Source organism: Podarcis melisellensis (assembly GCF_964234715.1).
Source record: "Podarcis melisellensis genome assembly, chromosome: 2".
NCBI classification, from domain to species: domain Eukaryota; kingdom Metazoa; phylum Chordata; class Lepidosauria; order Squamata; family Lacertidae; genus Podarcis; species Podarcis melisellensis.
This window is the reverse complement of record NC_138529.1, coordinates 15244175-15260289: the sequence shown is the minus strand read 5'-3', so window position 1 is coordinate 15260289 and position 16115 is coordinate 15244175. Positions and strand designations below refer to the sequence as shown.

General features: G+C 48.6%; 1 protein-coding gene across 4 annotated transcripts in view; it reads right to left on the bottom strand.

Annotated features, from left to right (window-relative positions):
• Positions 1–1195: 1195 nt before the first annotated feature.
• ASIC1 (acid sensing ion channel subunit 1) overlaps positions 1196–16115 on the bottom strand; it is a 212122-nt gene continuing 197202 nt past the window's right edge. For all 4 annotated transcript variants that reach the window (XM_081898732.1, XM_081898730.1, XM_081898731.1 and 1 more), the window contains 7 exons: positions 15003–15153; positions 12079–12135; positions 10893–11046; positions 9722–9813; positions 7544–7623; positions 6267–6371; positions 1196–4921 (listed from right to left, as the gene is read on the bottom strand). In XM_081898732.1, coding sequence (XP_081754858.1) covers positions 4817–4921; positions 6267–6371; positions 7544–7623; positions 9722–9813; positions 10893–11046; positions 12079–12135; positions 15003–15153 — 744 coding nt within the window. In that variant the 3' untranslated portion in view covers positions 1196–4816. The remainder of the gene's footprint in view (positions 4922–6266; positions 6372–7543; positions 7624–9721; positions 9814–10892; positions 11047–12078; positions 12136–15002; positions 15154–16115) is intronic.

Below are 16115 nucleotides of genomic sequence, written 5' to 3'. Positions count from 1 at the left end.
TGGTGAAATACAGGGCAGTGTGTTGCGGTTGGGGGATGTCCCCCCCCATCTGTTGCTGAAGTGACTTCAAAGCAATCCATAGCAGCCAGACAGGATGGCCCTTCTAGAATTTGTCATACACACAAACACACAAATTTGTAAATCTGCCTGTACTTCTGTGCTTGGCTACCCAGAGCTTAAATACATGATCTTTCACATATCCTTTCAAACACATGACTTGGAAGAGAGACAGAGAGAGAGAGAGAGAGAGAGAGAGAGAGAGAGAGAGAGAGAGAGAGAGTACAGTCATACCTCGGGTTGAAGTAGCTTCAGGGTTGCGCTCTTCTGGGTTTCGCCGCTCGCGCATGTGCAGATGCTCAAAAATGACGTCACACGCATGTGCAGAAGCGGCAAAATGCGACCTGCACACACGCAGACGCGCAGTCGCGTGTTACGTTCTACTCAGGATGCGAACGGGGCTCTGGAACGGATCCTGTTTGCATCCAGAGGTACCACTGTACTGCAAGGAATGCTACTGGAAGGATTTTTTTAAATTTTGTTTTGAGAGAGAGAAAGAGAGAAAGAGAAAAAGAGAGAAAGAGAGAGAGAGAGAGAGAGAGAGAGAGAGAGAGAGAGAGAGAGAGAGAGAGAGAGAGAGAGAGAAGACCTGAAATACAGGACAAAACCAGGGGCTTTATTTCACCCAGGTCAAAGATCCAGTTTTACACACCCACCCTTGGCCATTTGTGTACACACACACACACACACACACACACACACACACAGGCTGGGAGCCTCAATGGCACCCCTCTGGAGGCTTCACCCGGAGCAAAAAACCTCGCTAGCCCCACTGTAGCTATGGCACTGGCAAAATTGTATTTTTTTATATGTAGTATTTTATATTGAACTATGGGACAATCCAGTATTATACAGGACAGGGGCCAACCCTATTCCCAGACCTATCTGGAGATGCTAGGATTCGAACCCAGTACCTGCAGGAAAAGCAGATGTTCTGCCACCGAGCTACAGCCCTTCCCTGACTCTTCCTGATGTGCTGTTCTTCCCCAAGGAGCTGGCGCCGGCGTCCACCTCTGCACCGTGTGAGTGATGGCTGCCAGCCCTGCGTTACTATGGTGCCGCGGCAGTTAAGCAAGATAAAAGAACGCTGTTAATTGTGATGGATTTCTGCGGTGGGGAAAAAGCCAGAGTCTCCATGGTTGATATCATCCTTTATATCATTGTTAAAGAGGAGCCGTTTTTGATATACAATGCATTTGTCATCTTCTTGTGCTTCCTATGAAAATGTGTACATAGTACAGATACCAGAGAGAATTCAACACTTTATACACTTGAAGGCATTCAGAGATCGGTAGTTGGGGGGAAAAGAAATTATAATGGCACAATATCAAGGCTTTTGATGCTACTGGATGGATATATCTACACTGAGATGGCGCATATAGAGAAGTTTGTACGTATTTATCTATATATATATGTACATATATATATATTATAATAATATATATCGTATATTTTATACATAAGAAATATAAAATGAGCATGAAGTAGTAAAAACGGTCAAATTAAAAAGGGGGGAAAAGAGGTCAAACTCGAGCCCTATCTTCAAAAGCTTTCAAGCAGAGAAGTAGAAAGAACCAAATTTAAACTAAAGAAAGGTAAACATATCTCCACCCCCCCTCCTCAATGTAGAGACCCCCTGCTTCTTTCCAGAAAGGTCCAGCCATGGCAGAGTTGCAGCGTCTTTGGGAAATAAGGGCCTCGATATATTCGGGAGGCTGAATACAAACAACAAACACCCCTTTCACAAGCAAGTCCGGACCGCCGAGCCCTGGAATAATCAGGATCGAAATCAAACAAAGCCTTTTCGCAAGGGAAAAGGAAATAAAACCAAAGCAACAATGAGATTTTATTGCAAAAGCTCTTAAAGATAAGGAGAACTTTGGACCTGGGAAGGCTGCCCATGCAGCGAATCTTGGTTAATGTTGAGGGAAGAGGCTGGACCATGGCAGGCACGAGATGCTGTGGAGACCCAGACTGGGAGAGGTCAGCCAGTTGCTTCTAAAAACCACCCATGTCGGCATATCTCCTCTCCACCCCCCCAAAAAATTATGAGAGCTGGCTCTGAAGGGCATCAAAACGAGCAGGCAAAAAGAGTCCTAGAGGCAGTTTTAGTAGCCATCAGGGTCCATGGCTCTTGTAGGGCTGCGGATGGATATCTGGGGCACCTTCAGGTCACGTTTCTTCATCAGCCCTTCTAACAATCCCCATAATATAATCAGAACTTCTGTCTTCCCACCACCACCTCTGCTTTTCCCTTCACACCCATCGGGTCATAAGGCATAGGAAGAGTAGAGGCCTAATCCGGTGCCACTCTGCCTCACACAGACACACCAGAGATGGACTTGAATAATCCAGATTTGCATTCTGGCTGCTGGATCTTCCAGCCTGTTCAGATCCCAGCTGGTGTACATAATAACTTGGACAGCTCCGTTGACTTGTGGGCAAACCCCCGTTGAACCACCAACCCTGGAGTGGGAGAAGGCATCAACAAATGCAACCCTCAAAAGGGAGGGTGAGGAAGACCAAGTCACCCCTCCCTCCTCACCCCTGCCTGCTAAGGCCTCTAGTTTCCAGCCCTGAAGAGCTGTACAGCTCAATGCAAAATTCTTATTGACCTTTCTCTCCTCCCAAAGTGACCAGGAGTGATTCGCACATGCACCTTCTCTCAGGACAAAGCTCGGCAGACAAGCTTGCCAGATTCCTTCTGCAAAACCAAATTCTGGCCAAGCCTCTCCACCAATGTCAATCCCTCTGTTTGGCTGAGCAGTTGATTGGGCAATCTCTGGATAACAAACCTGGGCTTTTCTGAAGGTGGTTTTCAATGGGATTGTCAAAACCGACTGACAGGGACTCTTCCGGGGTTTCATGCAAGGGGCTCTCCCAGGAGCACTTGGGGGGTGCCAGGGATTAAACCTGGAGCCTTCTGCATGCCAAGCAGATGATCTGCCACATAGTAGGAATCAGGAGCAGGTGGGAGCCCCTTTTGTGAAGAGGTTAGCCCCTCTTCATCCTGATAGTTTTCCACCACCGCTCTTGTCTTCTCAGGATGGGCACTGTGAACAGGTTGCGTGAGAAGCTGAATCAGTATATAAGGAAGCCCAAACCACTCTGCCTAATCCTCCCCCCCCCCGCATGGTACTTGACCCTCCCAACTTGGGAAAGCTCCCTCCCAATGGATCTTGGTGACCTCCCTGTTGTACAATCAGGTGGTTGTAACACAGTTGTTCCAAAACAGGACACGGTGGTGGGATTCTGCAAATCTCCTGCACTGGGTAAATCCAGGAGGCCTTGCTTGCTAAGACTTCCAAGACTGTCATCTTCACTCCCCTGAGCTGATTTTTATTCCTGTCTATGCTGACAATGCATTAGAGCAAACATAAAAAAACCCCAAAATAAAAATGTTTTACACCATTAGCATGCAATTGCCTGGAGACCCTCTATGTGTTTTTGATGGTGGTATGTCCCTCTGCCCATCACTGCTGGCAAACCCTTGGCTGAACGTTAGGATGGGTTATGTCTGCCAAAATGCCTGTAGAAATTAAGGGGCAACAGGTTTTCTGCGTTGCACCCAAGCGGAGCCATCATTTTCACTAGCCTACAGGCAGGTCCTTTCTGTCCTTTAGTAGTGTGGTGCTGAGGCAGGAACTGGCATTGGTTACCCTTACACATCTGCACAGCCAAAGAAATGATGCTGTGTCCCTTCTGCCTGTAGGACTGGGCTATAAGTTGCCATGCCTCTGTAGAAGATAGGGGAGAGGAAACCCAGGGTCAAATTCAGCAGGGTAGGCCGCTTGCATCTTCTCCTTTCAGATGCTGCAAAACCCTCAAGTGAGGCTCGTTTGAAAGCAATCTGGTTTTGTACCCTACTGAGAAACGGCAGACCTCTCTCTGAACCTTACTTTTCACGTAACCCCTAAGAACATGCACAGAAGGGGCCCAGGGCAGCTCGTAGTAACACCAATGTTTTGAACTTTGGAACAGCTCATCTGCCAATCATTCCTCTGCCTCTCTTGGGGGGGTGAACAAGGCTGAGACCCAGACCAGGCTGGAGCAAAAGGGAATCAGGTAGTTGGGTGAGACAGCAGGTGATATTCAGGTGGGCCCTCACAGTTCAGTTACGGTCTTGCTACAGGGAAAGCCTCAGCTGTGGCCTCCCACAACCCACAGCAAGGTGGTGATACAGATGATGGTGGGAGGAAGGGAATGGAATTGATGTAGCACCTCCTTTGGATACGGCAAGGGGCCCTTACGAAACCGAATGCTGTGGGGGAACAGTTTGGCTGGCACTCCTGTAGGTTCTTCTTGGCATCGACGTTGAAAGAAAAAAAAGGGCCTTCACGCAAGGTGGCTGACACCAACAAGGCATGGGGCAGCGTGGAGGCCAAAGGGGGGGGCACATAGCAGTCAAGACTTCTCCGCATGTGGACTGGAGAAGGCGATATCCTCTCCTCCACTTGGCAGCTCTTCTGTCAAGTTAAGAGTCCGAGGGCATTGACAGGGACAAGAGCAGAAACTGGTGTGAACCTGGTAGAACAGATAACCCCCACGCCGCCCCCCTCTGTCCAGTTTGCTCCGTGTGCGTATCGCTGCCTTGGCCTGGGGCGGATGGGTTGAGGAGAGGCCGGATCCATCTTGCCTCCCCCTGGGAGTCTTGAGATAGAGGCCCTGACAAGTCAGTTGGCAGGTTCGTGGGCTGGGCCAGGGCTGCTCAGCGAAGGTCCTTCCCTTTGGTAGTGTTAGTTGTACATCCAGTAGTCAGTTAGCAAGTAAAGTCCTCAAACGTTCCCCGGGCCGGATGGTGAGGTAGGATGTTGGCCGCGTACGTCATGCCCGCTGGGTGGCCTCGGATGCTCTCGCACGGATTCTGGGTTTGCAGCGAGGGGAGAGGAGAGAGGAACACAGTGGGCATTGCAATTAGCACTGTAAACATGAAATGATAATGAATGGGGTGGCGTGTGCAGTTCCAGGATTTGGGGACCTTCTAGCAGTGTGGCGTCCAGGTTTGAGTCCTGGACGGTGACCCGGGAGACCAGGGTTCGAATCCCCGCTGAACCATGAAGCTCACTGGGTGACATTGGGCCAGTCACTGTCTCTTAGCCTAACCTACTTCATAAGATCAGGATCCAGGGAAAGGTCACTAAAAAAGGTGACCTTTTTTTACCTCCCTCCTGCATAGGGAGATGACGACGATCATATGTAACCTTTGACTCAGCAGCTATGCTTAGTATCAAAACTTTCTCGATTCCAAGATTTTCAAAGGCAGTGCAAAGGGATGGTTATGTTGCATTGTGCCATGAGACTGGAGGCTACAGAATGACTACTTCATTGTGCGATAAGCTTTTAAGTGACTGCTGGTCATGTTCTGAATCCACTCTTGGGGGATCTCTAGGCTGAAAACTAATTTAACAGTGAATTGGCATTATACTATAGAATAACGATAGTTTGCTATATTCTTAACCCATCCTGGTGTCCTCCGGATGTTTGTCCCAGTCGGCAGGGTGGGGGCACCAGACTGGAGAAGGCTTATTTAATCCTACAGTTGTAAATAACAGCGACTCCCTCTTTCCAGGGCATCTTGGGAGCTGTAGTTGTGTGTATGTGTGTAAAGGTAAAGGACCCCTGGATGGTTAAGTCCAGTCAAAGGCGACTATGGGGTTGCAGCGCTCATCTCGCTTTCAGGCCGAGGGAGCCGGCGTTTGTCCACAGACAGCTTTCTGGGTCATGTGGCCAGCATTACTAAACTGGTGCAACGGGGCACCGTGACAGAAACCAGAGCACACGGAAATGCTGTTTACCTTCCCGCCACAGTGGTACCTATTTATTTACTTGCACTGGCGTGCTTTTGGACTGCTAGGTTGGCAGGAGCTAGGAAAGAGCAATGAGAGCTCACCACATCGCGGGGATTTGAACTGCCGACCTTCTGATGGGGAAGCCCAAGAGGCTCAGTGGTTTAGCCCACAGAGCCACCCGCGTCCCTATGTGTCTGTGTGGTGCTGGTAAAGGATCCTTTGTAAAGAAGTAGCAGGCGCTTCTCCAAACTGCAAGTCCCAAAATTCGTTGCGGTTAATTGAGACAGTTAAAGTGGTATGAGAATGATATAATCAGTTACGTTGCTAGTGTAAACGGAGCGGGTGGGGCGGAGTGGGGGGAGTGATGTCACGCAACATGGGAATGCACGGCGCAAAGTGGCAAATAGCTTAGACACTCACGTGGCGTTTCACATCATCCAGACTCAGGGCTACCCCTTTGTCGCTGTTGTTGCTTTTGTGTTTCTTCTGGCATTTGCCACGGCGAAAGAAGCGGAACTTGATAATCTAGAGATGGAAGTGAAGAAGAAGGCTGTTGGTTTCAAGTAAACCATTCACAAAACAGCCATGCCGTTTTGTCGCTTAGGACTGTGGCTGGTGCCTCAGAGCAGCAGAGAGGAAAATGGAGGGAAGGTAAGGGTGCTCCGTTAGCTGCTATGAGCATGTCTGCACAATGGTAAAGGAGGCAAAGATTGGGACCATCAGCATCTTGGTGCTGTGAAAACCTTGTCGGAGATACTATAATGCAGCGGTAGCTAACCCTCAATTCAGCGGTCCAATTTAGCCCTGCACATTTTTTTTGTCCCCCAAAGACCCCACCAATTTCAGCAGGGGAAAATTAAAATACAGCATGGGATTGAGCAGAGCCTATGGCCCTGGTGGAGATGCAAATCAGCAGTGTGGTGTAGTGGTTAAGAGCGGTAGATTCGTAATCTGGTGAACTGGGTTCGCTTCCCCGCTCCTCCACATGCAGCTGCTGGGTGACCTTGGGCTAGTCACACTTCTCTGAAGTCTCTCAGCCCCACTCACCTCACAGAGTGTTTGTTGTGGGGAACAAAGGGAAAGGAGAATGTTAGAAGCTTTGAGACTCCTTCGGGTAGTGATAAAGCAGGATATCAAATCCAAAATCTTCAAACTCTTCTTCCTCCCTGATCATCAGATTCCTTGTTTGATGTATGGAGGGGAGCTGACCATCCTCTCTGCTTAGCTGATCTGCATGCATTAGCTCAATTGTTTGTGTGTGTGTGTGTGTGTGTGTGTGTGAGAGAGAGAGAGAGCATGCTTGTGAGTGCATGGCTGGCCACACCTATTTCTGACCATGCCCACTGGTGGCATATGGCCCCCAAAGGATTGACCAAGGGGGAATGTGGTTTTCAGGCTGCAACGGGAAGGTAGCCCTGCAAGACTGCCTTAGCTTAGACGGCTGAGAACCCCAAATAAATATGCATTTGCAACTGTGAGGAAGGGGCATTTTCCTACTGCCACAATGCATCATTAGATTCAGACCACTTTCCACCTCCCTAAGAGCTCAGAGCACCTCCCATATAGTCCCCAGGAGAGTGTCCCATACAGGCCTTGTTTTAGCAGTGGAAAGGCTTTGTGTGCCTTTGAAAAGATGCTCTAGATGGTAAGCAGATCTGTACCCCATTCCCCATCATGCTCCAGGGAGGCAAACTCACTTCGTAGGCGTAGTCAAATAACTCCAGCACAGTTAACAGGCTGGCTCCAATGAACAGCCCCATCTGTCCCCCGATGTCACCTGCAGGCAAGAGGAGAGGGGAGCAATAATCAGGTACTGAGATTGGGGCACATTTCTCTGGTTCCCTAATCTCAACACTCAGCTCTCCAGACTTGGTTGGTCCAATCTATGCTGGCAGGGGAGGTCGGCAGGGACATGGTGGTTTAAGAAGCCCAATGTGGTCTGGAGAGAGGATTTCCCCTCCCCCCATAATTTTTATTAATTTTTCTGTTTTACATTTTAGAATATTCATTTAAACAACCTTAAAGTATCAATGACATCCCTTCTTCTCTTTCCATGCTTCATTTGGAACAACATAAAGGTAAAGGGACCCCTGACCATTAGGTCCAGTCGTGACCAACTCTGTGGTTGCAGTGCTCATCTCGCTTTGTTGGCTGAGGGAGCCGGCGTACAGCTTCCGGGTCATGTGGCCAGCATGATTAAACTGCTTCTGGCGAACCAGAGCAGTGTACGGAAACACCGTTTACCTTCCCGCCAGAGTGGTACCTATTTATCTACTTGAACTTTGACGTGCTTTCGAACTGCTAGGTTGGCAGGAGCAGGGAGCTCGAACCGCCGACCTTCTGATCGACAAGTCCTAGGCTCTGTGGTTCAACCCACAGCACCACCCGTGTCCCTTTTGCATAACATAAATCCCCGCATATTTTAAATAAACTAAACTATTCAGTATTCCATTATTACATCCATCAAAACTGTTGATTTTAACTTAATGCTGCCCATGTTTTCAAATATACACATTTCCCCCCATATATTCAATAAACATTTTCCAATCTTCTTCTTTAAACGTATGTTCTTCTTGTTCTCTTATTCTATATGTTAGGTCTGCAAGCAGCACATATTCCATCAGTTTAAATTGCCATTCTTCTTTAGATGGGACTAGGCTCGTTTTCCATTTTGGGGCTAATGAAACATGGGCCACAGTACTGTGGTCTGGAGACAGGGATGCCATTTGTTTGACATTTTACTTGACTTGCCTGCCTTAGGATTGGTATTTATCAGGTACTTTGCAGAATAAATCAGGTGTTTGGATGGATGCTCGGGTTGCAAATGCATGTTCGCAACCCGCAGCTGTGCGTCTGCGCACGCACGGGTTGTGATTTGGCACTTCTGTGCATGCACAAAGCGCGATTTAGTGCTTTTGCGCATGTGCAACTGCCGAAACCTGGAAGTAATCCGTTCCGGTACTTCCGGGTTTCGGTGGTCTGTAACCTGAAAAAACGCAACCTGAAGCATCTGTAATCTGAGGTATGACTGTATATCTCCTGCCATTCCTCTCAAATGAGCCTGTTTTAAATATTTCTGCTGAACTCGCCAGCCTGGTCCATTGGATTGTTCTCTGACATGCCAACATGTGCCCCAACCTCCTTTTTGTCCAAACCTCTCCTGCTTTTCCCCAAATGGCAAGGCCCCACTCGCTAAAAAAGTCAACAGCCATGCTTGGCTCCATCCACCGGCCGAGTCTTGTTCAAACCACACTTTGGCAATCCTAGTTTGCCACCCTCTTTCTCCACTCATTTCTGATGTCACCAGGCGATTGCTAACACCTATATTTGCAGCCTTAAATGTGGGTGGCTGGTGCCCACTAGCCTGGTAGGGAGGAAAGTGGGAAGCCCAGACAGTAGGCAGAGTCTGAGGCCATGACAGACTGAACGAAATAATTCTAGTTTGGTCCCCTCCTGCTCCCTGTTGAGTTCCACAATGGGGCGACACCAAGATTTAGGAGGAAGCTCCCTGGCAATGCCACTCTCTGGGCTGTCTGTAAGTACGAAAGACAGGTATGTGGGGTGGCGGCGTCTGGGGGGAGACTGAGGTTGGTGGGGCAGTGCCCAGTTGCCCTAATGGACCAGCCTCCATTAATGGAGCAGACTTAAGCATTGTAAATTTACTTGGAGGTGGGAAAGGAACGTTGGGATTCCCCCATTCTGGCATTCTGGACTTGGGTTGTTGTTTTCCGCACAACTGTAGAATGGCAAGCTCCGATTACATGTGCATTTTGAGGACTATAGACAGGCACCAAAGTCACCCCAAAGGAGTAAGAGAAATCAGGAGGTGTGTATCCGTTGCTGTCCCCACCCTCAAAAGAAGAAGATAATCTCACCCAGAAGTCCAGCCACTTCGTATGCTTTTTTCTGTTCAATGGTCTCATAGTTCAGAGCTTCAAAGAAAATGTCCAGTACCAGGATGTTCTCCCTGTATGGGAGGAAGCGAAGTGATTACAAGCTTCTAAAACAAGCATCTGCCTGGCAGTGACCAAAGTATCTACCCTCAACCAGCCTTGTAAATAATGCCTAGCACCAGCATGGGCACTTACCTGCCTGGACCCAAGATTTAGGGATGTAGCTGGTACCAACCTAAGGCGCTCAGCCTTCAAGAAACAGAGACCCTCTGTAGGACAGGATAGGATTACCTTTCCAGCTGGTGGACCATATCTTTAGATTCCCCCCTAACACTGCCCTGGGCCATTTTAACAGCACACAGATTGAAATTAGACTGTAAGGACTAAGGCAGAGAAGCTTTGGAACAAGGGTCAGCAAACTTTTTCAGCTGGGGGCCGGTCCACTGTCCCTCAGACCTTGTGGAGGCCCAGACTATATTTTGAAGGGGGGAAAAATGAACGAATTCCTATGCCCCACAAATAACCCAGAGATGCATTTTAAATAAAATGACACATTCTACTCATGCAAAAACACCAGGCAGGCCCCACAAACAACCTAGAGATGCATTTTAAATAAAAGGGCACATTCTGCTCATGTAAAAACATGCTGATTCCTGGACCGTCCGCGGGCTGGATTTAGAAGGCGACTGGGCCAGATCCGGCCCCCGGGCCTTAGTTTGCCTACCCATGCTTTGGAGGGTTATTGTCTGGAAACCCTTATTTTGGCAGGGAGCTGTACCTGCCCCTCATCTGATGCCACACATGTTGGGGAACTAGGTGTGGTTTGACTGAAATGGCCTTTTAAAAAATTCATCCATGGCAAACAAAACTTTGCTTTCAGGGCTGTTGGGCATGCTGCAAAACACAGCGCTTTGGGGATTCCCACCTTTGTAACTTTGGAGAAGAGACCCAAATTTGCACCCGTAGACCTAAGTTTGCACCAGGAAATTTGCATCATGGGTCTGTGCCCCATATCTCCTAAGTACTCAGCAATGCCCCAAGCTTGCTGTTCGGGCTTGACCTCCCTTGCTCGAGCGCAGGGTGCAGAAATAATGATGGCAAGCGGATTCGACAGGCGGTGGTGTCCAAGGCTGCGTCAGGCGGCAGCACTCACCCAATGTACTGCTCACTCTTGTTGTATTTCTTGGCCAGGTACTTGGCTGATGCCTTACTGGGAATCTTGACCATGGAGAGCTCCTTGCCATAGCGGGTGACATTGCAAGGCATCTCACACACACAGTAGTCGTTGTCCTTCTCTACCAAGAAGTCTGTGGGCGCAGGAAAGGAGAAGCAGATGTCAGTTTGAAACAAGAGTGATTTGCATGCACACGAAAGCTCATACCAAGAACTAACTTAGTTGGTCTTTAAGGTGCTACTGGAAGGAATTTTTTTTGTTTTGACTATGGCAGACCAACACGGCTACCTATCTGTAACTGCCTTTAGAATCTGAAAGGGTCCATCTATGTGACTCTAAGGGTCTTCCAGCCAGGGACAGGTATCATTCATTCATTCATTCATTCATTTCCCCAACCACTCTGGGTGGCTCCCAACAGAATATTAAAAACATGATAAAACATCAAACATTCAAAACTTCCCTAAACAGGGCTGCCTTCAGATGTCTTCTAAAAGTCAGATACCGGTAGTTGTTTATTTCCTTGACATCTGGTGGGAGGGTGTTCTACAGGGCAGGCACCACTATCCAGAAGGCCCTCTGCCTGGTTCCCTGTAACCTCACTTCTCACAGGGAGGGAACCACCAGAAAGCCCTCAGTGCTGGACCATAGTTTCCGGGCTGAACGTTGGGGGTGGAGACGCTCCTTCGGGTATACTGGACCGAGGCCGTTTAGGGCTTTATAGGTTAGCACCAACACTTTGAATTGTGCTGGAAAACGTACTGGGAGCCAACGTAGGTCTTTTAGGAGAGGTGTTATGTGGTATCGGCAGCCGCTCCCAGTTACCACTCTAGCTGCTGCATTCTGGATTAGTTGTAGTTTCCAAGTCACTTTCAAAGGTAGCCCCACGTAGAACGCATTGCAGTAGTCCAAGCGGGAGATAACCAGAGCATGCACCACTCTGGCGACACAGTCTGCAGGCAGATAGGGTCTTAGCCTGCGTACCAGATGGAGCTGGTAGACAGCTGCCCTGGACACAGAATTGACTTGCGCCTCCATGGACAACTGTGAGTCCAAAATGATTCCCAGGCTGTGCACTGGTCCTTCAGGGGCACTGTTACCCCATGTCTATGTCCACATAGACACCATCATCATATTTTTATTACTGATATGCCGCCCATCTGCTTACCAAGAGCGGGGTCTGCACACTCCTTGTATTGCTCAGGGGTGCAGTAGGGAGCATCACCTGCAGGGAAACAGAAGAGCAAGCAAATCACACCCCAAAGTTACATATCACGGTGAGACTCTATTCTGACCTCCTGCATTCACAAGCAGTGAAATTTAACCAGGGAGGGGAATTTGCAGTGTTCTGCAAAGCCCACACATCTCTCTGCTTTGCATGAGTGCAAATGGGACTCCTCATTCTACCCATAAAGGTGAATTGAAAGAGGAGGGGACAACCTGCATGTTTAAATTGCTGCAGTTTTGTGATAAAGGGGTTGTGGCTTCTCTGCACCATGCGATCCTTAAACTCCAAGAGATGCTGCGTCCCCCACCTCTCTCCTTTGTTCTGTCCACTTTCACTGCTAAGGAAGCCGACTGCATCTTTTTAGAGCTGGCATTTCCCTGGTTGAGCTGCCCAGATGATTAACCTTGCTATGCCTTTGCATGCAAGGTAGATAAGCTCCATGGTTTTCTCTAGTGGCTTTTCGATGCAGAAGTGTCTCCTACACAGCGAGGGAAGGACATTTCAGCTCCCTGCCCCCTCTTAAGAAGCTGAGCTCTGCGTCAGCTGGAACATCTTGTATTCCTCATTACAGTGGGACCTCTGGTTGTGAATGGGATCCGTTCCGGAGGCCTGTTCGCAACATGAAAAGAACGCAACCTGCAGCGGCGCGTCTGTGCATGCGCGGGTTGAGATTCACCGCTTCTGCGCATGCACGTGACGTCACTTTGTGCTTCTGTGCATGCGCGAGTGGCAAAACCCGGAAGTAACCCTTTCCGGTACTTCCGGGTCACTGCGAGCCGTAACCTGAAAGAACGTAACATGAAGCGGACGTAACATGAGGTATGAATGTAATCTTTTGTGGTTAGAAGCTGGTATCATTCCTAATTCCTGTGTGGAGATCATCCGCTGCTGATAGAAATACAGCAAGTCAAAAGGAAGGGTGGGGCTGAGTCTTTTCCCTTGACATGCTAGCTTTCTATGTGTGGGGAGAGGGGATTTTCTCCATTAGGGGGAAAGATTCAAAAGCTGAATTCCCTAGAATCATATCTGTAAAAACTGCCGAAGCCTTGCCCAGAGAGTTAACAGGTCGGGTTTTATTAAGCCCTGCCCACAGAGTGGCCTTGTTCTCACATCAACACTAAGCCAAGCCAAGAGTGTGGGCACCTTAGCAAAAATGAAGTCCACTTCACTCCTCCCATGGTCCTGTTGCGGCCAAACAACCCAGAGCTTGTCATGGTTTGGCTTAGCACTATATGTGAACAAACCACAAGTGGGAAATCAAGAATAAACCTTGGTTACAGCTCATGGTTTGTTGGGACCTGGGAGTGATACAAACCATGAGTCTGGGTTTGCACGTAATATTAAGCCAAACCATGGCTTGGTCTTGGATTGTGCAGTGGCAGCAGTAGGACCGAGGAGCAAAGCAGCCATGATTTTCGCTCTGGGCATCCTCATGCTTGTTCTGTCTGGCTAGGTTTGGCTTCATGCTGTGTGTGAATCGGGCCGTGTAGCAAGCAAAACACAGTACAGTTGGTGAAAACATAGTCCTAAAAGAGACAGTGGACACTCGGGTTGGAACGTGATCCATGCGGGATGCATGTTCGCAACCCGCGATGTTCGCAACCTGCGTCTGCGCGTCTGCACACATGCGGGTTGAGATTTAGCGCTTCTGCACATGCGTGACTGCCAAAACCCAGAAGTAACCTGTTCCGGTACTTCTGGGTTTCGGTAGTCCGCAACCCGAAAAAACGCAACCTGAAGCGGCTGTAACCCGAGGTATACATTTCCTTTGTATCTCTAGTTGCATTCAGGGTTCTCAGAGACCTTGTAAGATAGAGACCTGATAAAGGAAAACAAACAAACAAACTAAAAACCAAAACAAAAACCAAAGCAGTCATTACATAAGCAAAGCTGGATATAAGTCTCTGCTGCTGCCTCTCAAATCCTGATTCCATCTCCTTCTCCAGAAGTCTGAATACCATTTGACAGGATCAGCCTGCCTTTGGAAAAAACAACAACTCTTCCCTCTCTTTCTCCTCATACATCTGCACTATTATTCTGCCTGCCCTCTTCTCCCCAGGAGATGCAACTGACTGGAATAATTAATTCATATTTATTATGCTAATTGCACCCCTTGACAAGGATTTCTGCTTAACAGGAAAGATTGAATACAGACCAAGGTGGGCTGGTTGAGGGAGCGCTGGGTTGTGTTAAAGGATGCACTCAGTATACAGAATGGGAGTGGCTGCAATTAAGGAACAGCTATAATAGTTATAATTAAGCTTGAACCAAAAAAAGGGGGGGGGGCTTTTCATAAACATTTTCAGCAGCCCCGAAAACTTTGATTTTGCAAAGGCTTGAAAAAATTCTACAATTCAGGAAGCAATACTCTCACTTCTGGCAGTGAAGGAACCGCCAGAAGGCCCTTGCAGCTGGACTTCAGTGTCCGGGTTGAACGATGGGGTGGAGACGCTCCTTCAGGTATACTGGACCGAGGGTGTTTAGGGCTTTCAAGGTCAGCACCAACACTTTGAATTGTGCTTGGAAATGCTTGCTCCGTGCATTACAGGGCCAGTTTTGCGGCACCTTCAGGACTGCTGCAGCCCAGTGGTGTAGCATGGGTTGCACCCTTAAGAATTTTGTGCCCCGGGCCACCACCCCTGTGCCCTCCCTGCTACGCCACTGTGCTAACTCACAAGTACACATGGCATGCCAGAGCATCACCAGACCAGTGTGCCTATTCATGAGGAACTATGCTCTCGTTGGTAAGCAGGGGAATCCTGATCTTTCAAAGTATTATCCAGAAGGCTTCTTTTAAATCTTTCTGTGCAATTGTTGTGGTCTCCACCCTTTGCTCTGCCACTGGCTTCATCGCTCCATCTTACCAGGCATGTGCACCATGCGGCAGTTGCAGTTCTCCACCAAGTAGCGGGTCTCACAGTCGATGCGGCAGGCTGCAATGCTGTAGGTATCGTAGAATTCGGATTCCATGGTCACCGACTTGCAGTCACCCCAAGGTGGAGGAAGGTAGATGAGCTGCGCGGAGAATGGGCGAAGAGGGGCTGAGAATGGCACTACAGTGGTACCTCGGGTTACATACGCTTCAGGTTACACACGCTTCAGGTTACAGACTCCACTAACCCAGAAATATTACCTCAGGTTAAGAACTTTGCTTCAGGATAAGAACAGAAATCGGGTTCCAGCGGTGTGGCGGCAGCAGGAGGCCCCATGAGCTAAAGTGGTGCTTCAGGTTAAGAACAGTTTCAGGTTAAGAACGGACCTCCGGAACGAATTAAGGACTTAACCCGAGCTACCACTGTATCTCATCACCCTTTCCTAGAGAAGGAGAAGGGCTGTGTTTGGGCCACAGTGCTTCAGCAGGGCCTCATCAGACCTCATTCTTCCTCTGCCACTTTCACAAACAGAGGAAGAGTGGTCAACATGGACTACAGTTCCCATCACCCAGGTCTATTTGCCCTAGTGCAGGCATGGCCAAACTTGGCCCTCCAGATGTTTTGAGACTACAATTCCCACCATCCCTGACCACTGGTCCTGTTATCCAGGGATGATGGGATTTGTAGTCCCAAAACATCTGGACGGCCAAATTTGGCCTTGCCTACCCTTGTGGCTGGGGTCGATGGAACTTGTATTCCAACGATATCTGCCTAATAAGACTGCCTTACAGGACTGCATCTGCTGCCTTGGCTCCACAATTGCGCCTGCAATGTCGACAGGCAGGAAACCAGTGTGGGCTGAATGCAAAGGCCATGTGAACAAGCAGAAGGCCAGATGCCAGAAAACACAGCCTATCACAACTCTTGCTCTCACAACTCAACTCAAGTTCTTTATTACGGTCATAGACCAGCATAAGCAAAACATCTAAATAAATAGCATAACAGTATGAATCTAAGTGAATAATTATTAAATAAATAAGAGCAAGAACCAAACATATACATAGAATACTTAATTAGGCATAGATAATGGGTGAGTAAAAATTT